At 38.5% G+C, this 25,712-nt stretch overlaps 1 protein-coding gene across 2 annotated transcripts in view; it reads left to right on the top strand.

Moving 5' to 3' along the window:
• Window positions 1-1,399: 1,399 nt before the first annotated feature.
• Window positions 1,400-25,712, top strand: part of LOC134333177 (histone deacetylase 9-B) — a 61,518-nt gene continuing 37,205 nt past the window's right edge. The window contains exons 1-2 of one of the 2 annotated variants that reach the window (XM_063015045.1): window positions 1,400-1,443; window positions 4,053-4,129. In XM_063015045.1, coding sequence (XP_062871115.1) covers window positions 4,057-4,129 — 73 coding nt within the window. In that variant the 5' untranslated portion in view covers window positions 1,400-1,443; window positions 4,053-4,056. Of the gene's footprint in view, window positions 1,444-4,052; window positions 4,130-17,831; window positions 17,932-25,712 lie in introns of those variants that run through there. The other variant, XM_063015037.1, reaches the window with a different exon arrangement.

A 25,712-nucleotide genomic window follows, 5' to 3' on the forward strand; every position in this document is an offset into this window, starting at 1 on the left:
ACCAAATTAAATAGCAGATTCTTGTTTTTATTGCATTTTACAAAAATAACTGGGTTTGTATATGCATAGGCCTAATATATGCACAATTCATATAATCGATTTAATTACTGGCCCAAATAAATAAAATAGTCATATTCAATTATAATAAATAATGAATTACTTATTAAACCGATCATATGAACTTTTCAATTTGCATTATTTTAATGTAGTCAAATATTTTGTTCCAATGTTTATTTTATTTCTACATCTTATTTAATTTAATTCATCCAAGTCGTTCAGACCAGTACATTTGGACTGATCAATTTGAAGACATAGGTTTAAAGAAATAGGTGAGCAAATATGTGAATGGTCAACTGGGTGTAGTCTTGCCTTGAACTGGCGCCCTATCCTAAGTTGGGTGGCACGGTGGCTCAGTGGGTAGCTGGGCGGCACCGTGGCTAAGTGGGTAGCACTGTCACCTCACAACAAAAAGGTCCTGGGTTCTATCCCCAGGTGGAGCGGTCCTGGTCCTTTCTGCGTGGGTTTCCTCCGGGAGCTCCTGTTTCCTCCCACAGTCCAAAAACATGCAAGTGAGGTGAATTGGAGATACAAAATTGTCCATGACTGTGTTTGATATTAAAGACTTCAACTAATGAATTATGTAACGAGTAACTACCTATTCTGTCATGAATGTAACCAAAGTGTGTAAATCATGACGTTAAAATCCTAGAAAATAAATCAATAACTCTATCCTAACCCTATCTCTGTCTTGTGCCTTGCGTTTACGAGTGACTCCGGACCCACCTAGACCCTGATTTTGTTGAAATAAAATGTAAAGTGTCTTATTCTCTAAGCTTACATTTCCTAGACGGTGGGGCTGGTTGGAACAAGAGCACATACCATGATTGCGGTCATAAATGAACTTATTCTACAAACATAAATAACGTTCTGACGTATAAAGAGTGCCAAATAACCCTTCATATCTGTAATTCTATTTATTAGAATTAGGACTGAAAGGGTTGCTTCATGCTAGGGGTTTGTTTTGTGTGTTCTACAGTAGAGTACGTGTGTATCTGTGGAGTGTAAGAGTAGTTGTTTATGCATGAAGCGGACATGCTGCTGTCTCTATTGTGTTGCCTTGCTATATTTATTCAGTGTGGTCACCAACAGCGGCGACACGGAACACGGGCTTCCATCCTAATACTAACCTACTAAACAGTATGCAAGAAAAGCGCACCACTACAGGTTACCATAGTTACCGCAGCCGGTCTAGTAGAGCGTACTGTTTTTTTCGGTAGGGTAGTATGCGGACTGGGACGGAACTGTTGGATGTGCAGGACTGAGAGCGAGTACAGTACATGTATGCAGGCGGATTCAGTAAACAGTACTTGGACACTACTCTGCTCAGAACAGACCTGGTGAAAGTGAAAACTGTGATTTATACAAAGCAACGGGACATTGCAGGTAGGTTTAAATCATTTTACACTTTCTCGATCTTAACCGATGTATCACTTGGTAAATGATAGGCATGGTAAATTATCATCCATGAGTGTTTTACGGTTCCTATTGAATGTCGATTCTTTGTAACACATCTGATAGTATTATAATGCTGTTGGATATAAAATGCTATTTTATGTTCTTGTATTCAACTATTTTAAGTTGGTATATGTTGATATATAGTAAATGAAGGATTTATTTATTTATCAAGATTGTAACGTCATGGTTTACACACTTTTGGTTATTTTTATGACAGAAACGGTAGTTACAGGTTACACAAGATTCATCAGTTCACAAGTTTAACTTCAAACACAGTCATGGACAATTTTGTATCTCCAATTCACCTCACTTGCACGTTTTTGGACTGTGGGAGAAAATCGGAGCACCCAGAGTAAACCCACACAGGCACTGGGAGAACATGCAAACTCCACACAGAAAGGACCCAGACCGCCCCACCTGGGGATCGAACCTAGGACCTTCGTGCTGTGAGGCGACAGAGCTGCCCACTGAGCCATCAGTGTATAATCTTGATAATAATCAAGATAATCAAGACAATAATAATCTTGAGCCATGAGCTTGCTGGACATCATATGGAGTTGCTCCCCGCTCCCCCCTTGCGTCTATAACAGCCACAACTGATCTGGGAAGGTGTTTATGGATTGTTTGTATAATCAAATTCGTGCTAATTCAGTAAAAAAGCATTTTTTGTGAGGGGTGACACTGATGTTTTAGCCTAGCGATTAAGGTACTGAACTAGTAATTAAAAGGTTGCTGGTTCAAGCCCCACCACTGCCAGGGTGCCACTGTTGAGCCCTTGAGCAAGGCCCTTAACCCTCAATTGCTTAGACAATATACTGTCTTTGGATAAAAGCGTCTGCTAAATGCCAAAAATGTAAATGTTTTATGAGAAGACCTGGCTTACAATAGACATCCCAATTCGTCCCAGAGATGTTTATTAATGTTATGGTCAAGGCTCTCTGAGCAGAGATACTCCACATCGAACTTCAAAACTTGTCTTTATATATCCTGCATTGATATATAAGGGCACAGTCATACTGAAACAGGAAAGGGTCTTACTAAATTTTTTGACAGGACATAAGAGGCAATTTATTTTACATAGTTGATTTTACCTCTTGCCAATAGGTGAGGCTGAAGTACCCAAACTCAATAATTAGAAACTGTGTCCACACAGTTTGAGATAAGGCAATCACTTTTCACACTGGTAATATAGGTGTTGCAGAACCTGCTTCTTCATTATGTAAAATGAATATTTAATATGTTCTTTTTGTTTTATACTTTGTTTTGTAAAACAATATAGTGTAACAAACATGTAAAAATAGAACAATCAGGTGGGGCAAATACTTTTGAAGATACATTTTTATATACATAGTAATATACTGTAAGTCCAAGCATATATGAACATTTCAAATGGACACAGTTTTATACAGAATTTTGTCAGTAATCTTTCAGTGTGGCTTTCTGCTATAACATTTACGTGACTGAAGTATTAATAAAGGCTAGGCTGTTTTTACAGTGCATCTCTTCCTTTTAGTGTGTGTAGGGGAAACAGTAAGTGCTAAAAATAACACAAACACACACACAGAAAGAGAGAGAGAGAGAGAGAAGCGGATGGACTGATATAGCATGGTGAAAATCCCCTGATGATCAGTTTCTCGCTGTTGTTTCTTTACAGATCATAAATCTTGATATAAACCTACAATCTATTTAAATGCTGCAAGTTTTTAATCTGAAATGTTGTTTAAAATAATTATTTTATGCTAACGGGTGTATTGCAATTTAATTTAGTTTAAAAAGCTTCTTAATAGTTTGCCATTGGAACAGTTACATTTAGATTTTTAGCTCTGTACACAGTAAATAATTTATGTACATATGTACCGATACGGCCAGAGACAAGCCACATCTAAACACCAGTATACCAGTCAGTGGGCGATTTTCAAGGAGTGTTGTACTGTGTTGTATGTAGGATCATGCTTTACCCTATGTGTTCTTCCACTACTTGTGCTGGGGCCTTAGCCAGTCAGCAGGAGTCGCTGATGCAGTGGCAATGAGAAGAAACCCTATCCGACCTTTAGACATGGCCAGCTGTGTCAATTGAGCACCCAGTCTTGCTGGTAGCACCACTAAGACTCGAACTGTCTGTGGGGTTGGGCTAGTGTTGCCTGAGCATCTCTTGTACTTTAAATTCCTAATAAAAAGTACAGAAAAATATGGATCAAATAAGGTACATCTGTCAGACAGTGCCTTCACTGTAAAATGTGGTGGTAGTAGCATCATGTTCTTTATTATGCTTATTAGCAAAAGGGTCAGTCTGTCAGGCTGGATGAAAAATTAAGTGATGCATAAATCTTCAATAGGACCTCATATACTTTGCCAAAAGCTTAAACTGTAAAGAAAATGTAAGCATGCTGACCCATAGCAACACTAGAGTTGTTTCAAATAAAGTAAATGATTATCATTAAGTGGCCAAGTCAGAGCCTAACTGAACATCAAGAAAGGGTTGGGGATAAATACTGTTTTTAAGACACTATATAAATTTGTGTGTCTTTGTTCTGCAGGTCTATGGTCTTGCTTGTCTATGGAAGGCCATTACCACGTATAGATGCTGTTGATATGGATTCCACTGAACAACCCGGTAATACCTGCTTTACAGATTCTGCCTGTTGATTAAACACTATTATCATCTCTTTTTTTTGGTATATGGCATCTTTAAGGGAAGTTTAAGCCAGCGTTCAGGCTGTCAAAGGCCTCCCGCAGGCAGGCTGAGAGTTTGGGGATATTTTTAGCCTTCACTAACTGTGAGCCTGCGGCCCTCCTGTGCATCTTGGCATAGGAAAGCGAGCAGATGGGGTCCATACCGACAGGTGCCTGCTTTTATCAAACCACTGCAGATGCAATCTTACTATTATAAATATCCATCATCTTATTAAAGGCTTGTTTAATTTTTACTGCACATCATTGCATTTGATATGGATTGAACTTTAGTTATATTTTCTGTCAGAGTGTATAAACACATGAGCAATGAATTAAAAAATTTCTAATGAATTCATCTTCATTAAGCTCTTTATTCTAATTGGAGTCATGAAGGGGCCTAACACATACGATACTTGACAGGCCAGAAAAGGCTTTTGCCAATTTTGTCTCTCTCTTTTAGTCTTTCTGTGAGTTACTTGCTGTATGCAGAAAAGGCTTTTGCCAATTTTGTCTCTCTCTTTTAGTCTCTCTGTGAGTTGTCACACTTATATGTTTCAGATCATCAAACTACTTTTAGAATTATACAAAGATAACCAAAGTAACTGCAAAATGCTTTTTTAAATGATAAAGGAAAAATGCTGTTCAGCCCTCCCTCGCCCTATGTGAAATATAATTTTACCCCTTGGCTACTAAATCAACCAGTTAACCAAATTCAACTGACAATTGGGTTTGATTTTACTAGCCACATTCAGACCTGTTAAGATCACTTGAATAGAACCCATCTGCCAATGTAAAGCAGACTAGAAGGACTTAAAAAGCATATGGTGCAAGGTACTAAAGATGTTCAAATACAGATGTAAAACAAAGTCATTGAAATATACCAGTCTGGAAAGGGTTACAAAGCCAGCAAACCACAGCCAGAGCCATTATCCTCAGATGATGAAAACTTTGAATAGTGGTGAACCTCCCAGGATTTACCAACCTACCACAATTCTACCAAGAACACATCAACGACTCATCCAGGAGATCACAAAAGAACCTCTAAAGAACAACATGCCACATTTACATTTTCAGCAGATGCCTTTATCCAAAGTGACTTACATTACAGTTACAGTATACAGTCTGAGCAATTGAGGGTGAAGTGTCTTGCTCAAGGGCCCAACAGCAGCAACCTGGCATTGGTGGGGCTTGAACCAGCGACCCTCTGATCACTGGTCCAGTACCTTAACCACTAGGCTACAGCTGGCCCATTTGTCTCATTTAGGGTCAGTGTGCATGATTCCACTGGGCAAAATGGATCCACTGCTAAACAAAAAGAACAGAAAGTCTTGCCTTGCATTTGCCAAAAAAACATCTAGATGACCCTTAAGACTTTTGGGTAATGTTCTGTGGACTGATGAGTCAAAAGTGGAAGTTTTTTGAAAACGTGTCCTATTACATCTGGTGTAAAGTCAGCACTGAATTCCACCATAAGAGCATTATACCAATTATCAAACATGGTGGTGGAGAATGTAATGGAGAACATTCTCTCATAAGTTTGAGACCTAAAGCTCAGTTGTAGTTGGGTTCAGAGTAGGGTAACCAAGTCCAACTCTGAATAAGGCAATAGAAACAAAATTAAGGTTTTGTAGTTGCAGAGTCCTTACTTGAATTCTATTAAGATGCTGTGGCAAGATCTTAAACATGCGGTTAATGCTTAAAAACCCTCCCATGAAGTCAAATTAAAATGAACATCACACATTACTGCAAATGTTTGATCGCGGTTGACTTGATGCCACTGTACCAGGAGATTGAGTGTTTGTTTATTTGTGAAACCGATATGAAAGTATAACTTTATCCTCAGTGTCCCTCATTTTAACACAAGGACGTTAATAGCTATCTTTCTGTTGCACATCGTTTGGTCATAATATTTCAACCGTATTCTCAATGTATTCTCAAAAAAAGAATTTTAACCGTGACCCTAAAACACAGTCGTAGTGTCCTCTCCTAAATTACTGCAAAAGCTAAAAAACAAAAATGAAGATGATGATAGTTCAGCCATAAAAATGCAACCAGCAACCAGCACAGAGAGGGTAAACATCTAAACATAAAAGCTAATTTTCCAAGCAAAGCACAAATCCTCCTTATTCATAATCACTTTATATCACACAGGCTTCAATACACTGTACACATTGTTTCATTCTGTTCTCTTATACTCTTAAATAAACAGAAATTCACTGTTAAAGCAATTTCTTACCTTATGCTGTAAGAACAGCCTTAACCACCATGTGTGACTTCACTATATTCAAACTTGTATCACTATCACACTTGTGTTACTGTGTTCTAAACATGTTTGTGCGGAAACCATCACTATAAACAATTCTATATATATTACACCCAGCCCCGGTTCTGGACTGCTTTGCTTGGGGGGGCAGTAAAACCTAATGAGGGGGCATGTTGATAGTCATGTTTTTGAAGCCAGAAATATATTCAAGGCTTGATTTGTGCATGAATGATGACAGCCAAGCTATTGATACTGGCTTAAAGTGATGTATGAGGTAAAGAAATAAAAATGCATGTTTTCGAACTTAAACTTAAAACCCAATGATTAAAAAATACATGTTGATTATGTAAATGGCGAAAAAAGATTATCTAATTGTATTTCATTTTAATACGCCCCCGTAATTAAATTGCCATTACTAATAGAACAACTCTATTTCTTGAAAGGCTTTAATACAAATTTAAGTCAAAGCTGACAAATGTACCTACACACAGACTGAGAATATTCAAACGTGGAAATAGGAATGAGTGAGAATATTTATATTATTGGGAAATTAAAATATAAAGAAAACAAAAGAATACTAATTCTGTAAAAAAAAAGTGTTTACCAGTATACCTGCCTCTCGCTCACACTAACAGAACATATACTGCCGAACTGAACTGTTTGGGGCAGTCTGCCGATTTTTATATGACTCAAAGAGCCAATCAGGAATAAGCAAGGAAATATCTTCACACTGTAAAACAAAATGCATTTTTGTGATTGGTTCAGAGATAATTTTAAAAATAGCCGTTGCTTGCATTGTGCTTGGGGGGGCAAAGACACAATTTGGGGGGGCAATGCCCCCCTCAGCCCCCCCCTAGCGCCGGCCCTGATTACACCCGTGCCCGTGCAGTGGGCAAAACTCATCATGAAGAAACCCTGCCCATTTAGAAGGAGGATGTAATTGGTCAATTTTACTGTCATTTGAAATTGCTGTCTCATAAAATAAACTACAGTATGCCGCTCAGGTGGTGCAGTGGTAAAAACACACGCTGGAACACCAGAGCTGGGATCTCGAATACATCGTATCGAATCTCGGCTCTGCCTGCTGGCTGGGCTGAGCGACCACATGAACAACGATTGGCCTGTTATTCAGATGGGGGTGGGATATTAAAGCCGGATGGGGTCTCTCTCTCATAACTAATGCAGTTACGACCCCTGTTGGCTGATTGATGGCGCCTGCACAGAGATGGAAAAAGAGTGCTGTCAGGGTGTGTCTCTCCGTACACATTGCTGATCCACATTGCACTCGTCAAAGTGTAGGTGACAAAATGTGGCTGATTGATGGCGCCTGCACAGAGATGGAAAAAGATGACTTTATAGATGACCTAACGTTTTTTCTACTACCAGCAGACGGCGACAAAGGGGCTTCTTTAATCTGACCCTTTACATTCCAACACAAATTGAATATTTGGTATGAATGATTTATTTGCTTAGATTTGTATGTGTTTAAATGTTGATTGTAAAATTATGAGTTAATAAAATTAGAACCAATGATTGTTATATTACTATTTATATTATTTTATTTTTAGAATATCTTAGGCACCAGTCTTGCTTTTTTAAACTGTTTATGGAACCTTACCTGTTTGGTCTAGAAGGATGAAAATGTGTAGACTACACACATGCAGAAATACAAACATGAATACCCTAATCTGTATAACTGGAAGGGACCAAATAACATGGGGCCTCCACCCAAAAGCTTCCTGTTTTTAAGATACATTGTGTGTTTTTATTTTTTATATAGGGTAAATCATGGCCTAACACACCTTTGGGTTGTGTAGCAATTTAGTATTGGAAAATACTCTACAATTTTGAACTGATAAACACATGTTCAGCTAATTATCTGACAATAATTATCCTGCCGTTTTTGCCTTTTGACTGTTTAGGCTTACAAATACAAATGTAACTGTAATAATTACATGTTACAAATCACAGCTAAATGGTATATTTAAAACCACACTTTTTCTTTTCTATGTTTAATGGCGGGTTTCAAAGAAGGGGCATGTTTATGGGTGGGCTGAGGTGGGCATTGCCTACCCAGAGTTAAAAATTGCCCATTTAGAAGAATCATTTGCCCATCCAATGATTAAGAGGGTTTATAGTTTTCTGTAATTTTGTCACTCGTGTCAAAAATGCACACCGGCTCCCTTTGGCTGTTTAGAATGTGTGAGTGTGCTTAGTCGGTGGCTCGGTGGGTAGCACTGTCGCCTCACAGCAAGAAGGTCCTGGGTTCGATCCCCAGCCAGGGTGGTCCCAATCCTTTCTGTGTGGAGTTTGCATGTTCTCCCCGAGTTTGCATGGGTGTCCATCGGGAGCTCCGGTTTCTTCCCACAGTCCAAAAACATGCAGTTAGGTTAATTTGAGACACTGACTTGCCCTATTGGTGAATGTGTGAGTGTGTGTATGTGTGTCTGCCCTGCGATTGACTGGCGCCCCGTCCAGGGTGTTACTGTGTGCCATGCTCCTCCTTTACATTATCGCCAACAGAGTTGCCAGGTTCATAGTTTCCCCTCCAAATTAAGCTTGTTTAAAAATGCAGAAAAAGGCTGCAGGGTGTAATTTCATGGACTACTTTTAAACTTACTTAAACTACTGTGGCTGCCAAAAATCACAAACAGTTTGTTTATCACAAAATAAAATAAAACAAAATAAAAATGAGAAAAACAAAGTACAAATGTTTAGATGAAAAAGCTCTAAGACTTTGTAATCGTTTTTAATAAAACTCAAAAGTAAGGTGGTAGAAAGAGTTTGGAAAGGAATCCAAAAGACAAAACAGAAATTAGCAAATGATACTTTTTCACACATGCGATACCAACTTGCTTAAGTGAACCGCTAAACTTGTTTGTAGTTAGCTGCTCTTAGCAATCCAACTAAAACTGTTCATATCTTTAATTCATGTTTATTCTTTTCTTTTAGTTTATATAAGATAGTAGTCTTGTATAGTTTCACGGTTAAGGTTAAAAGTTTTGCAAGCTGTGTGTTTAAGTTACCAGCTCACTTAGTAATTAGCCAGCCAGCTCCAGACTAGCTATAGCTGATTTGTTGTTATTCACTGGAGCAGGCTTGTTGGAAAGGTATAAAGTAATATTACAGAATTCTCACATGATTAGTTTTATTTAGTTAGCTAGGTAAATCTTCCAGCATGGATATGTGACTCTGGTAATTGTATTCATTTTGTCCCCTTAAGTTACACCCTTACTGACATACCCTGTTTGGACGGCACAGTGGCTTTGTGGGTAGCACTGTCGCCTCACAGCAAGAAGGTAAGGTCCTGGGTTTGATCCCCAGGTGGGGCGGTCCGGGTCCTGTGTGGTGTTTGCATGTTCTCCCCGTGTCTGCGCGGGTTTACTCCGGGTGCTCCGGTTTCCTCCCACAGTCCAAAGACATGCAAGTGAGGTGAATTGGAGATACAAAGTTGTCCATGACTGTGTTTGATATCAAACTTGTGAACTGATGAATCTTGTGTAATGAGTAAATACTGTTCCTGTCATGAATATAACCAAAGTGTGTAAAACATGACGTTAAAATCCTATTAAACAAACATACCCTGTTTAGGAAAAGGAGCATATTTGTTGTTTGTTGCCCACCCAAATAAGACAAATGTTCACCCAAATGTGACATCATATTGACGCCTTTGTTACAAAAGATTCATAAACGTGCATATGAATGTTTGTCATTTTTGGAGAATGCCCAACTGGACACACTTGTTTGTCGACATCTTTTGGCCGAGCAGCATATTACATGAATTAGAGAATTCTTCACCTAGTTATGATCTCTGTGGTTTATTTATTTGTTTGTTTATTAGGATTGAAACGTCATGTTTTACACTCTTTGGTTACATTCATGACAGAAACGGTAGTCATCCGTTACACAAGATTCAATGTGAAACACAGTCATGGACAATTCCGTATCTCCAGTTCACCTCACTTGCATGTCTTTGGACTGCGGGAGGAAACCGGAGCTCCCGGAGGAAACCCACGCAGACACGGGGAGAACATGCAAACTCTACACAGAACTCCACACAGAAAGGACCCGGACCGCCCCACCTGGGGATCAAACCCAGGACCTTCTTGCTGTGAGGCGACAGTGCTACCCACCGAGCCACCGTGGAATTCTGTGGTAAAACATTGATTCCAAAACAAATTCTCTTATCATAAAGTTGCAGAAAATTTAAAATTGTGATGTCTTGATCATCAAACTGGTGTATGTGTATAGCAATGGGGTGTGTCAAAGAATTTTGAGATTTACACTCCGAGGGGGTACTCACTAAGAGGTTTAGGGGACTTTATGAACTTTGTGAACCATTGTCTTAATTTTTTTTTTTTTTTTTTAATATATTGAGGACACATTGGCACTGCTGGTAGAGTTGGCAGCACACAGCAACATGTGCCCTGGGCACTTAGGTTTGATCCTTGTAACTGTAAGAGTTTTCTTTGGGTAATCCATGCCATAAAGAGAGTGTATTGACTGCTACAATGGTCAACAAGTGTAAACGTGTTGAAAGGGTTACTAGGTGGTTTAGGACTTACAACCCTGATCAGATTAAGTGGGCAGTAAAAATATATAATTTCAGAACAAAATATAGTATCAGCTGACTAAGAAAGTAATGTAGTTTTTCCAAAAAATACATTAATTATTGCCAATATAGTTACTGTTATTTATCTGTAAATATGCTCTCTGTTGATCTAAGACTTAAGTTTTTGATCATGTACTTTTGTCTACTGGTCCAAAGAGGGGGCTGTTGATTTGAGAGTGTGTTTGTGTTAGCCGTGTTCCTATCAGCAGTGATTAATAGCTAAGGGTTATACTGGTTGGTTTGTTGTTGTTTAAGCATTAATGCATGACCAGCCCACTATGTTCAGATTTCTTTTGTCCAAAAACGTCTCAGTTTATATCCAGATGGCCAGCAATCTGTTTGGGATTTAGAGTTTTAAGCAACATGTGTTTGTTAGTGTACGTTAAGGCAGAATATGCAGATGCATTGAAATTCTCTTCAGCATTACATGACATGATGTTAGGCCTATTACATAGACTATTTAATGTATACAATACAGCAAGAAGAAATATATCAGATATTAGAAACATTAAAAACATTACTGAAACATAAACATATAGAGTTGAAGATGTAATAAGTATGTTGTGTATGGGTTATCTTTAAATGAAACAATCATTTACTCTATTTTTGTAAAATGCAGTAAAAACAAGAGTCTGTGATTTGTTAATTCTGTTATTTTATATATTTATAAGATACAATTGTGTCGGCCAGCAAAACATTCAAAGTCATTTATTTGTGAACTAAAGGTTCAAATTAACAAATCATTGATACCTGTTTTATTGCATCATATAAAATGGCATAAATTCCATGTTCTGGAATTTAAATTTGGAATATAATTTGTATAGAACCAATCTACAGACCTACAGCCTTGGTTTAAAAAGCATTAATATTTATAAAAAATTTTTTTATTGTAGGACACTTATTTCAATTACATTGCTTCAGCAACTGTGTTTTGTTGTGTTCTATTTATTATATACGAAACACATTGACCATAATTTTATTCAGTGCAGCCAAATGTTTACCATTATATATAATGGTAATCTAAAAGCACCAAGACGTCATACTAGAACAATCATATGTAGGCTATAGAAAATCAAGAATGGTTTAATAACTTTGTGTGGCACTTTTTTATTGACAATGCAAAAATGTGATATGTTCCTGTTGGTCCTTCTATACACACCTTGTTCTTGTATAGTTTTTTAGTTGTATTTTTGAGGCCTCTTTAACTTGGGGTGATAGGAAAAGACCTTTGCTGATGACCTATTTGCAGCAGCATCTGTTTTGTCTGGAAAGGAAAACACTGCTAGGAAGAATTTTGTATGTGTGTGTCCCTTGGTGTCGGAGGTGGTATTGTGTCTGTGAGATGGTGACAAGTCTGGGGAACTCCACAGGAAAGAAACAGAATCCTGATGCTACTTTGAGCAACAATAGCAGCAGAGCGAACCTTTTACACTGCTTTTACATTTTAAAAGGGAATGTCTCCTGAGGATTGAACCGCCTCCGCTGTACACACAGCTTTTCCTTTTTTTAATTCATTCACCCGAACTGGCTTTGCTTTTGACATTCAGTGGTTGGGTTTGGATGTGCTTTTTGCTTGTATTTTGGTTCTTTTCCAGATAAGTTTCCTGAAATGTTTTCTAATAAGTTTCTCATGGGTTACTATTGAGTAATAGGACACTGATATACAGTGCTTTTTCGTGTTGTCGATTTGATTTTAAATGAATTTAATTGCTATTTTTACATAATTGCCAATACTGATTAAGTGAAAACATGTTTTTCAAAATGTAATTAACAATTAAAAACTAAACTCTTATTTACAAAATCATTCAGACCCTTTGTTATCGCATAAATTTTGGTCAGGTGTCTTAGCCTTAGTTATTTTTAATTAACTGTACAAAGCTTGCAAAGGTCCACATCTGGCTCTGTAAGGATTCACAATACTTACACTGCATTGTCAGGACAAAAAAACAATTCATTAAGTCCAAGGAACTGTCTGTGGATCAAAGCATAGATAAGGGGTCATGTATATAAAGCGATAGTTAAGGCTTTGAGCATTCCCAGGACCTCAGTGGCCACATGAGGAAACAGATTTTCTTGTCTGATGAGATGAAAATTGAACACTTTGGGAAGAACAGCAAGCACTGTGTCTGGTAAAAAAGGCACATAGTGGTGCCATCATAATGCTATTGTGGTGCTTCTCAGTGGCAAGGACATGGAGACTGGTAAGGATTAAGGGATACATACAGCCAAATACAGAAACAACTTTGAAGAAAATCATATTTATTGATTTATTAGGATTTTAACGTCATGTTTTACACACTTTGGTTTACACATTCATGACAGGACAGGTAATTACTGGTTACACAAGATTAATCAGATGAAGTATTTAATGTGGGAGGAAACTGCAGCTTCCGGAGCAAACCCACACAGACACAGGGAGAACATGGAAGAAAATCATATAAACTCAGAATGAGGTGATAGTTCACATTTTAACATGACAATGACCTGAGACATACAGCCAAAACAACTCTGGAGTGGCTTCAGGGTAATTTTCTGAATGTTCTTAAGTGCCCAGCATAAGCCCAGAATGGCAGTTCACAGATGCTCACCATTCAGCCTCACAGAGCTTGAGAGGATATGCCAAATGTGAATGGAATACATTTTTTTTATTGTCATTATGGGTGATCAAATGCAGATTGATAGATATGACCAACCACTCTATCCATTTAAATCCACAACACAAATTATATCCATTCAAATCGACAACATAATAATGCGTGCAAAAAGTCAAGGACTTGAATCCACATGTGTATATATAGTCCATGGCAAATAGTAATTCTGGCTGAGAAGCTTGGCTTGCAATCAGTGTTCCAATATATGTCAAAGGTGTTCAATGTGTTTGAGGTCAGGACTCTGTGTTCCACCATACTAAACTAATCCAACAATGTCTTTATGGACTTAATTTTGTGCACAGTGCCAAAGTCATGCTAAAACAGAACTTTCTCTTTCCCAGTCTGTTGCCACAAATTTAGAAGCATATAATTTAATTTTATCACATTACCAATGGTTGTGGGTGAAATGCACAAGCTCTGTAATACTTTTGGTCATACAGCGTATCTGTAGGATCATATTTCAGACAGTTATTTATTGTTTTTTTGGAATGAAACAGTCTCCGTAGTCATTGCAGTGTATGTCAAACATGGACAAACAGCATTAGCAAAAAGTACAAGTGATAAGTTGAAGCTTACTGCCAAGGACAGACATCACTCTAGGGAATTGCAGTAGTGTACCCTAAAAGTATGGTCATAAAATATCCCAAAATAAATAAGAATCTCTTAACTCTCAACAACAACTGTGATGTACACTGATCAGCCATAACATTAAAACCACCTCCTTGTTTCTACACTCACTGTCCATTTTATCAGCTCTACTTACAATATAGGAGCCCTTTGTAGTTCTACAATTACTGACTGTAGTCCATCTGTTTCTCTACATACTTTAGCCTGCTTTCACCCTGTTCTTCAATGGTCAGGACCCCCACAGGACCACCACAGAGTAGGTATTATTTAGGTGGTGGATGATTTTCAGCACTGCAGTGACACTGACATGGTGGTGGTGTGTTAGTGTGTGTTGTGCTGGTATGAGTGGATCAGACACAGCAGCGCTGCTGGAGTTTTTAAATTCTGTGTCCACTCACTGTCCACTCTATTAGACACTCCTACCTGGTTGGTCCACCTTGTAGATGTAAAATCGCTCATCTATTGCTGCTGTTTGGGTTGGTCATCTTCTAGACCTTCATCAGTGGTCACAGGACACTGCCCACGGGGCGCTGTTGGCTGGATATTTTTGGTTGGTGGACTATTCTTAGTCCAACAGTGACAGTGAGGTGTTTAAAAACTCCATCAGTGCTGCTGTGTCTGATCCACTCATACCAGCACAACACACACTAACACACCACCACCATGTCAGTGTCACTGCAGGGCTGAGAATGATCCACCACCCAAATAATACCTGCTCTGTGGTGGTCCTGTGGGGGTCCTGACCATTGAAGAACAGCATGAAAGGTTGGCTAACAAAGCATGCAGAGAAACAGATGGACTACAGTCAGTAATTGTAGAACTACAAAGTGTTTCTATATGGTAAGTGGAGCTGATAAAATGGACAGTGAGTGTACAAACAAGGAGGTGGTTTTGATGTTATGGCTGATTGGTGTAAAGTTGTCTTTAAAGTAGCTTTGAGATAATGTCCAACAATAATAAGTACAGTGCACAGTCAAGAATCCATAAATGAATGGACACCATCTGGTTAACAGTCAAATATTTTAACGGGGGCAGGTGCACTCCATGGCACACTATTTTCTCTTAATGTTTTCATATTCCCAGGTGAAACAACTTCCATACATACAACTTAATTATTAAAGTTGTTTTTTTTCTATTTTTATTTATTCATTTTCTCCTATTTTCTCCCCAATTTAGCATAGTTAATTTGTCTTCCGCTGCTGGGGGATCCCTGATTGCAGTCGAGGAGGGTATATTGCTGCTCACACCTCCTCTGACCCGCGTGCAGCCCTTAGCGGAACCTTTTTTTTTTACCTATGCACTCTGCACAGGCGCCTCTTTCTTTGCCAGTCAGGGTCCTTACACAGCGTTTGAAGACCCCACCCACATAGATCGGTCATCCTGCCCTAGCAGAAACATGTCTGCTGCAGGCACTGCCAATTATGCCCGCCAGATGGCGCCCGGCCGACCGGTGGCAACGCCGAATTTCGAAGGAGGAGTTCAGAATCTCGTGCTGGTGTGCTAGCGGAATATCCCGCTGCGCTAAAAGAAAATATAAAGTCAGTAAGATTTGGTGAAACATAAAAGGATTTTAAAATAAAGATAATAAAACATAAAAATAGCTTATTGAGGCTAAAGTGCAGTATAATAGAGTGCAAAATTTTTAGCTTAATCATAAGCAGTTTTTAACTTGGATTTAAACATTTCTACTTTTGGGGCACATCTAATATCTTATGGTAGTCATATCTACAGTGTACAGTGGAGAATCCATAGTTGTATGGACACCATTTGGTTAACATAATAAAATGTAATTATCACTTTGCATAATAGTATAACAGTCAAATATTTTAACGGGGGCAGGTGCACTCCATGGCACACTTGTTTCTGTTAATGTTTCCATATTCCCAGATGAAACAACTTCCACATATAATGCTAAATTATTACAGAGTTGTTTAATAAACACTTTACTATGTTCAAACTCATTTTAAGCCCTCCCAAATGACCAGGTTTAAATATTGAAACTTTATGAAAAGTTCTGGAATGCAGACTGTGAACTAGATCTCTACTGTCATTATTCCTCAAAGAACTTAAAATGTGAGAGAAAACTAGAGTACAAAATATAATCCACATGGTCACTGGAAGCGAGTGACGGACCCTGTTCCCCCAGTTGTGCGACATTTAGCAGATGCTTTTATCCAAAGCGACATACAATTATAACTGAATAAATATTTTTAAGCAATTGAGGGTTAAGGGTCTTGCTTAGGGACAAAACAGTGGCAACATGACAGTGCAGGGGTTTGAACCAGAAACCTTTTGATTACTAGACAAGTACTTTAACCACTGTGCTATCACGGCCCTGTTCATACGTTTTTGGGGCGATTACATTTACATTTACATTTTCGGCATTTAGCAGATGCTTTTATCCAAAGCGACTTACAGTACTGTGACAGTATATTGTCTAAGCAATTGAGGATTAAGGGCCTTGCTCAAGGGCCCAACAGTGGCAACTTTGCAGTGCTGGAGCTTAAACCAACGACCTTTCAATTACTAGTCCAGTACCTTAACCACTAGGCTACAACTGCCGATTAGGAGGTTTTTGGTCTGTCGGTCCTGGATGCTGTAAAGTTGCTTTGAGACAATGTCTATTGTAAAAAGCGCTATACAAATAAATTTGACTTGAAATTTTTGACTTGATTAGTGTTTTTTTTTCAGCACTGACGGTCTGTAGAAAATGTTAGTGCATAAGCAAATACGAAGAAAAGTAAAAACTGATGAGTACAAACAGAAAGGTTTGGAATTTTAGAAGATCTGGACTATCTCAGTTCATTTATCATCAGAATTTAGACATGTTGAAAGGGTTTTCAAATAACTGCTGTGCTGCTGTTTGAAGATAGATTATCTGAGTACAAAGGAAGGTTCTGAAAAAGAGAAAAGAGGAATTTGCAGGCAAATCAAGGTAAGAGATAAGAAATGACTGAAAGGAGGAGATAAAGAGGAACAGCGAGCTAGGGAGAAGGATGAAGGCAGACAGCTGTGTTTTTGTGATGCTATTTTAAGCGCTAGCCGCTGCTCCACTCCCCTGGTTAGGCCCAGCCTATTTTTGTCCTGGGCCGCCCTGCTGCTATTCCTACCACCTGGGAGCGGGCGAGCAAGAGAGTGAGAGAGCTGCTGTACGTTCACATGCTGATGATAGAAAGAGAAAAAGGCAGAGGAGACACATAGACAGTACCGTACGAGTGTCTACAGAGACAGCTATTATCGGCAGGGCTACAGAAAGCTTCAGCTGGCAATCAGAAGCTCAGAGTTCCATTTTACTCGCCTGATGCAACCCAGCAAGAGGCCAACCAGCTAAAAGACTCTACAGACTGTACAGACTCTCCTAACCTTTCTGTGTCAACTGAAAGACGAGGACTTATAGAAGGAAAAGAGGTTTAGAGTTTGTTGTGATACTAGTAGGCTGGGGATTGGAAGGATTGATTGCAGAGAGACGAGGCTTGTCTCAGTGCTCAGTATGCTGCAGACTATTTATGAGAGTGAATCGCGCATCCCTGCCGAGTGGCTTAGGAACATCCTGGATACTCAAAGCATCGCTAGCAACGGGATTGGCTCAGGTACCTATGCAAAGACTAATTGCTCTCTTTGTGTTAGTTTATATGTGTCTCCATGTGTTCTTCAGTGGTTCTCCTTTCTTCTCATTTTCATCTCTTTTGACCACTTTTGTACTTTGTGTAAATAAGGGCAGTAGTATGACATCATTATTATGTCACAAAATTATTTTATCCTGGTATCGTATGTATCGTATATAGTGTGTGAATAGATAGATAGATAGATAGATAGATACTTTGTTTATCCTTAAGGAAATTATTGAATTATTGAAGTTATATAATCAACCGCCTCTAACTCCATATTAAGAACCAGTGTGGTGTTTGGTCCTACTGAACCTCAGAAAAGTAACATTTCTTGATACATATTATTGAATGTATTTAATTTATTCTTTATATATTAAATCCTTAGTTAAAATGTCATCCTGCTTGGCACACAGCATAAATGCACCCTAAACAGTGTCAGTCCAGGTAGACATCACACAAGTTTATACTTCCACATTCACACCTGGGTCGATTTACCTACTGGCCAATTTACTCGGGCAGCATGGTGGTACAGTATGAAGTTAGGGTACTAAAGTTTCTTCCCATTTCTCAAAACATAATGAAGGTGGATCATCTATTCTAAAAGTGTCTAAATTAAGGAAGTGAAGATAAGTGTGCATTGAACTGCAACAGCTTGGCACCCTGTCTAGGGCATTTTTTCTGACGCATAATTAATGGTGCCAAACCCAATGCGACCCTAAAACCAGTACACCTACTAGCATGTTTTGAAAGATGGGAGCTAACTATAGTACCAGGAAGAAACCCACACAAAGGGAAGTCTCAGTGTTTACTTGAAAACTATTTATTTATTTGCATTTAAGGCATTTAACAGACGCCTTTATCCAAAGCGACTTACATTACAGTTACAGTATACAGTCTGAGTGATTGAGGGTTACGGTCCTTGCTCAAGGGCCCAACAGCAGCAACCTGGCAGTGGTGGGGCTTGAACAAGCAACCTTCTGATTACTAGTCCAGTACCTTAACCACTAGGCTATGGCTTGGCCTTATTTATTCATTTAACTTTAAAATGTTCTTTATCTTTATCTATTTCACTTAAACAATTTAAGCAATATAGAGTATTCAGTCAACTTAATGACATGTTTTGAAAGGAAGGAAAATCCACATGGTAACAGGGAAAATATGACAATGGGTTACATCCATCCAATGGGTAACCTTTGCTGTGGGTTTTTTATAAATTTCTAGAATTTCTTATGTATCTTTATGTATTTCTATATAGGCAGTTGTAGCCTAGTGGTTAAGGTACTGGACTAGTAATCAAAAAGTTACTGGTTCAGAAGCGCCACTGCAAGGTTGCCACTGTTGGGCCCTTAAGCAATGCCCATTGCCTGACAATATACTGTCACAGTATATTGTCGCTTTGGATGAAAGCGTCTGCTAAATATTGAAAATGTAAATGTAAATGTATTTTTATTTACGCTACAAAACACAGGAAGAATGGAGTGTAATTGTTTTTTAGGAAAAAAGCTGACAGTGTAACATCCTTAGGAAAGTCAGAACAAAAATTATTCACATCATTTATAAAATAAATGAATTTCACTTTGTAAAATTCATTCATCATTGTAATTTAAGTCATCATTTTGGTGTTTGGTATTTTTGTGTTTTTACTGAACTTATCTTAAGCTCGACCTGATGCAGGAACTGAACAATATTTAAATATAGTAATATTGTGTTTGGATGTGTGCTGTAATAAATTAGTGCTGTTTATGGCTAGGCTGAGCATGATGGGGAATTTGGCCCTTCACCAATGTTTCCTAAGCCCAGTTCTCCAAGGATTGTTTCTAAATTGGGCCTGGACGGCCTAATGTAGTGTGCAGTCCTCATTCAGCTGCAAGGGACTGGACTATTTTAATATATTTTGGAGGGCACATAGAAGTGTTTTCTTTCTTTCTTTCTTTCTTTCTTTCTTTCTTTCTTTCTTTCTTTCTTTCTTTCTTTCTTTCTTTCTTTCTTTCTTTCTTTCTGTCTGTCTATCTGTACTTTATACAACATCTGTAATTTCAAACAAATAGCCGTCCTTTCTTATATGAGTGCAAAATTGTGCACATTTTCTTAAGCACAGACCTATGCATTCTAGTACTGTTGGTACTTAAATCCTTAAAGGGAATTGTTTCAGAAGCAGAAGAGTTTATAAGACATGTAATAGGTGTGGGCAGTATGGCATTATTACTATACCTAGGTTGAACTTGATTATATAAAATGTGATAGTACTGTATTAATATATCAATAAATTAGCATCATTTATTTATTCATTCATTGTCTGTTTTACTACTGTTTTATCTGGGTCTGGGTTGCGGTGGGTCTGATTCATTGGGTGAAGGGCAGAGAAACACCCTGGATAGGTCGACAATCTATCACAACAGCAAGATTATGATCAAAATATGTTTACTGTGGGTACGTCAAGCCTCAGTGCTGCAGTTGCAACTTTGTTACAATTCACTATTGTTAAACACTTACTTTTAGGTCGGTCTAAAATTGTATTAAGGAATACAATTAATTATTAATACAATTATTTATATATAATTTGTTCAGTAATTTATTGATAAATCTAATTAATATATTTATTAAAGAACTGGGCATTTAAATTAAAGGCTGAGGATTAACAAAATCTCAAAGCTAACAAAGTATGTAGAAAACTCTCCTAGATATTTAAATTTTCAGCATTTAGCAGACGCTTTTATCCACAGCGATTTACAGTACTGTGACAGTATACAGTCTAAGCAATTGAAGGTTAAGGGTCTTGCTCAAGGGCCCAACAGTGGCAACCTGGCAATGGTGGGGCTTGAACCAGCGACCGTTTGATTACTAGTGCACTACCTTAACCACTAAGCTACAACTGCCCTATTTAGTTGGGGTGTTTTTGTCACACTCATTACCAACAACTATATTAAACAAATCTAAAAGTACATGTTTTTATCGTTAAGGCAGTAGTGTGTTTAACATGATTGTGCTTCATGGACAAATTGATGAGTTTGGCGTAGTGGTCTGCACAGAGCGCTGATCTCAACCCTAATAAACGCCTTTGAAATAAACTGGAACATTAACTGTGAGGTACAAATTCCCAACAGCACACTTTCCAATTCTATGGAAGACCCAGAAAAGTGAATCTGTAAAGCCACAGAGAAAGGTGTGTGTGGTTGGGAAGGAGGGGTGTTCATAATAACGTCCACTAAAATATCCACTGTTGTTTACTTATCTTTAGTAACATCACAGGGTTTTATTGGGTCTAAAGCCAGGCCTGGAACACTGGGTTCAAGGCATGAATGTCCTTGTCCACTGCAGAAGATAAATATTCACTGACCATAAGCTAAATACATACACATTAATAGTTATATATAGGCAAAAAACAAGTTCATTACTTAGAACAAGACATTAGAAAGCTTTCTCTAGGGTCACTATGATGAACCCTGGTCAGAGATTGGATGTGAATCCAGTATGTTTGTTCGGGCAGGGCAAAAATGTCAGCCAGTGTTGCTAATTTTAACTGTGGCTGTTTTATAACTCTGGGATTCTGTTTATTTTAGATCTATCTGTTTCTTGTCAGCTCTGACTCACTGTGGCCAGTGAAAGACATTTTTGAGTTTTCATGCAGCTGAGAGTGGTGAGTCAGTGCCAAGAACCTTAAAGAAAAAAGATCTATAGGCACTGAATGTAGTCAAACTCACCACTAAACTCTCTGTAAAAGAGGAAAGATGGATAAGAATATTGAAATAATTGATTTAAAATGTTGGTTTAGCATTTTATGATACACTTAAGCCCTGCTATGCATACCAGCATCCTATTTTTAAGTATTTTTGCTTTTACTTATATAATGATCCAAAGCGATCTACACTTGAAGTTGAAGTTAAAGTTAGATGTCCAAAGATAAGTGGACACCCCGTCCAATCATTGAGGTCAGGTGTTTCAGGAACACTCGTTTCTAACAGGTGTATAAAAGCAATGATACATTATATCATTTATATCAATTTATATCAATGATACATTATAGCATACATTATATGCTTTCAAATTTATGGTGCTGGTCCCTTTCTGTTCCAGCTTGACTGGGCTTCTGTCCATAAGGTCTATAAGGTCTATAAGGACAAGTTTGATGTAAAGGAAGCTTGACCTTAATTGCTAGCCTAGCCTTCTCATCCAACATCAGCCCCTGACCTCACAAATGTAGTCACAATGCAAAATCTTTTGTGAAGCCTTTCCAGAAGTGTTGAGGCTGATATTGCTCTAAGAGTGGGGTTACGGTTCAAGTGAACCCCCATGGTTTGAAAAAATGACTTTAATGACTTCTACCTCCTCCCAAAAATAAACACACACCAACACACTTAACACACTACCTACATTTTTGTTTGGTGGTAGCACACTTGAGCTCCAACATTCATCCAACTGTGACTAACCATTATTTACTAATATTTTATGTATATTTATTTTATTTATATAAAGCATTGGTACTATTTAACAAAAAAAACAAAACAATAAATTAACTGCCTCTTATTACTGCCAAACTAAATACATAGTATTTTAAACATGTTTTCCATGACTGCCCATCACTGATCATGCAACTAGAATCTATATAAAATCATCCATGTTCTAGCTGCCAAAATCAGTGCAAGATCTGGCAAGACGAAGCCTACTAGTACATCTCCTGAGACTCGCTCCAGTGTGTATTCAATTATTTTTTTCACAGATCTTTACAAGACATGTTGGACTGAGGCCTCTGGCGCGAGTTAAAGACTAGCGTGACTGGCATGCTGTTTACCTCGCTCAGTCTCGCAGGGCCACAGAAGCACAAGGCCAGCTGAATGTTCTGGCCCCTTGGCGCTCAGGCACGGCTATTCCTGGCCTCGTTATTTTGGGCTCAGGGCATTAGGGTGCTAAGATTAGCTTTGGTTATCATTCTGTCTGAGTTAACTCCTAATAAAACTTCACGCCGGAAGGCTGTATTTATAAACCTTGCTCGTTCCACAGAAACACCACGTTTATTCACCTTCAGTATGGGACATTCTGTATTATTGCTGCATTTGTAGGGTTACCAAAATGTAAATAAGTGCAAGAACACTGGTTGATTTGAAGGTGCATGGTGAGAATTTTGACTTATTAGAATTTTAGTGGATGCAGAATAATTACAGCAGCAGATAAATTGTGTTTGTTCATATAATATATTATATAAAATTTTATTATATGGCTATAGTGAATGTATACACTGGTTTCCTATAATGCTATAATCAGTCACTGGTGATTATCTGGTAAGTGTTGCACTGATTGTGCACTTGGAGACTAAATATAATGTAGTTTTAATTAAAATTTGCACAACAAAGCAAACATTTGAAATGAATTAGTAGCATGGTGGCTTGGTGGGTAGCACTATCGCCTTACAGCAAGAAGGTCCTTGGTTCAATTTTCAGGTAGAATGATCTGGGTCCTTTCTTTGTGGAATTTGCATGTTCTCCCCTTGTCTGCGTGGGTCTCCTCTGTGTGGTCCATTTCCTCCCACAGTCCAAAGACATGCAGTCAGGTTAATTGCTTACTCACTTTCTTAACCGCTTATCCAATCCCAGCTTTTCAATGGGTGCAAGGCACACAGTAACACCCTGGACGGGGCACCAGTCCATCACAGGGCAGACATATATACACACGTACACACCCATTCATCTATAGGGCAATTCAGTCTCTCCAATTAACCTGACTGCATGTTTTTGGACTGCGGGAGGAACCCGGAGCTCATGGAGGAAACCCACGCAGACACGGAGAACATGCAAACTCCGCACAGAAAGGACCCGGACCGCCCCATCTGGGGTTCGAAACCAGGACCTGTACAGTGCTACCCAATGAGCCACCGTGCCACCGTCAGGTGCTCGTGTGTGTGTTTGTTTGCCCTGTGATGGACTGGTTAGGGTCCATTCTAGGTATTTCCTACCTTTTGCCCACTGCGACCATGACCAGGATAAAGCAGTGGTAAACAGACAATAAATGAATGAATGAATTTGCTTAGTCAAATATAATGATCAAATACCCAGCAAATAACTGGTGGTGTAGAAAGTTCTATTATGTAATTGCCACCTAATTTCTTATTAGTGATTATTATTCACTGTGTGAACTTCTCTGTGCCCATATAAACAATCTAGTTTAACTGTTTCCATTAAAAAGTGGTTCGAATTATTATTTTCTGTGATAAAAGAAAGTTGCTTTACATTGCAGTGGGCTCAGATGATGCCCAAGATTTGTGGATGCAAGCTTCAACCTGACTGTGGAAAATGTCACGAAAGTATATTTACTTAAAACCTCACAACAGAATAAAATAAGAACTAGAACTCAAGTGTTTTGAACAAAGAATAATGTATCCCTTACAAGTACATGTAAACCTTTCACTTAAACTGTTAGGTTAATACTTTTAAATAAAAAATAGCTCGCTATCATTTTTCATAGATTACTTAAAAGCGACCTGGCCTCCTAGAGGTCTAGACACATGGCGCCTTTCCTCAGTAGCTGTCATTATGTTGTGATTGGAACAGATGCTGAGAGCTATTTGTAGTGATTAACATGTAAGCCAGGGTTGTGCTGCTGTTTTGGTGTCCAGTGCTTTTTGTGGAGTGTGTATTTCGGGGTGAGGCGCCCCAAGAGTCACTCTTAGTTCTGCCTCTTGGATGACTCCATGGTCTCATCCCGAGTCAAATGAACTTGGCCTACCTTTTGAGCAAAAAATACATTCCTTATTTGCTGGGATCGGGCCATGTTGCTGATTTGATTCATGCACCTCAATTTAATCTTACAGATTGTCTGTTTGTATGCTGTGTTTCTAGTAGGTGGCTTGGCTACTCTAAATTGCACAATATGACCACTTACATAACAACCTCCACTCTACTTGCTTTCAAGATTTCAGAGTGTCATATGTCATTTGTGCCCATCCCCTAAATAGCATTTGTCGGATTGGACACTAATATTGGATGAGAAGGCCTGGCTCACAATCAATGTTCTAATTCATCCCAAAGGTTTTTAGTAGACTTAGTAGTCAGGGCTATGTGCAGGCTTCAGTAGATCTTCCAGACCAAACTCATCAAACCATAGACTTTACTTTGTGCAGAGGAGCTGGAGCAGAAAAGGTTCTTTACACAACTCATGCCACAAAATTGGAAGCATGTGGTTTATTCTAAATGTATGATTTATACAATGTTAGCAATGGGTGTGGTTGAAACCTTGGCAAGATGAAACCACTGGCAAATACATATGTCAACCCACATCACTTTCACAACACTTCTGTTCCCATAGAATATCTATATCTGTCACGCTCACTCTGTGCAGGTGTATACACTATATGGACAAAAGTATGGGGACACCCAATTTAATTGTTGAATTCATGTGTTTTAGCCACAGCAATTGCTAACGGGTGTAATAAAACAATTATGTCAAGGAAAATATATGCTTCCAACTTTGCAAGTCCATTGGTCTGCATTGAACAGCTTTGGAATTAACTGGAATGTCAGTTGAGGATTTCTTGACCAACATCAGTGCCCAGCCATACAAATGCCATTTATATATATATATATTTTGTTTATGCACTTTCTCCCCTTTTTCTCCCTTTTAGTGCATCCAATTGCCCAATTGGGTCATGCTTCCTCTTCACCAATGCCAATCCCCGCTCTGATTGAGGAGAACGGCGCTAACCCACTCCCCGTCTGACACGTGGGCAGCAGCTGTATGCATTTTGTCACCTACACTTTGACGAGTGCAATGCG

Source organism: Trichomycterus rosablanca, chromosome 2 (assembly GCF_030014385.1).
Source record: "Trichomycterus rosablanca isolate fTriRos1 chromosome 2, fTriRos1.hap1, whole genome shotgun sequence".
NCBI classification, from domain to species: Eukaryota; Metazoa; Chordata; class Actinopteri; order Siluriformes; family Trichomycteridae; genus Trichomycterus; species Trichomycterus rosablanca.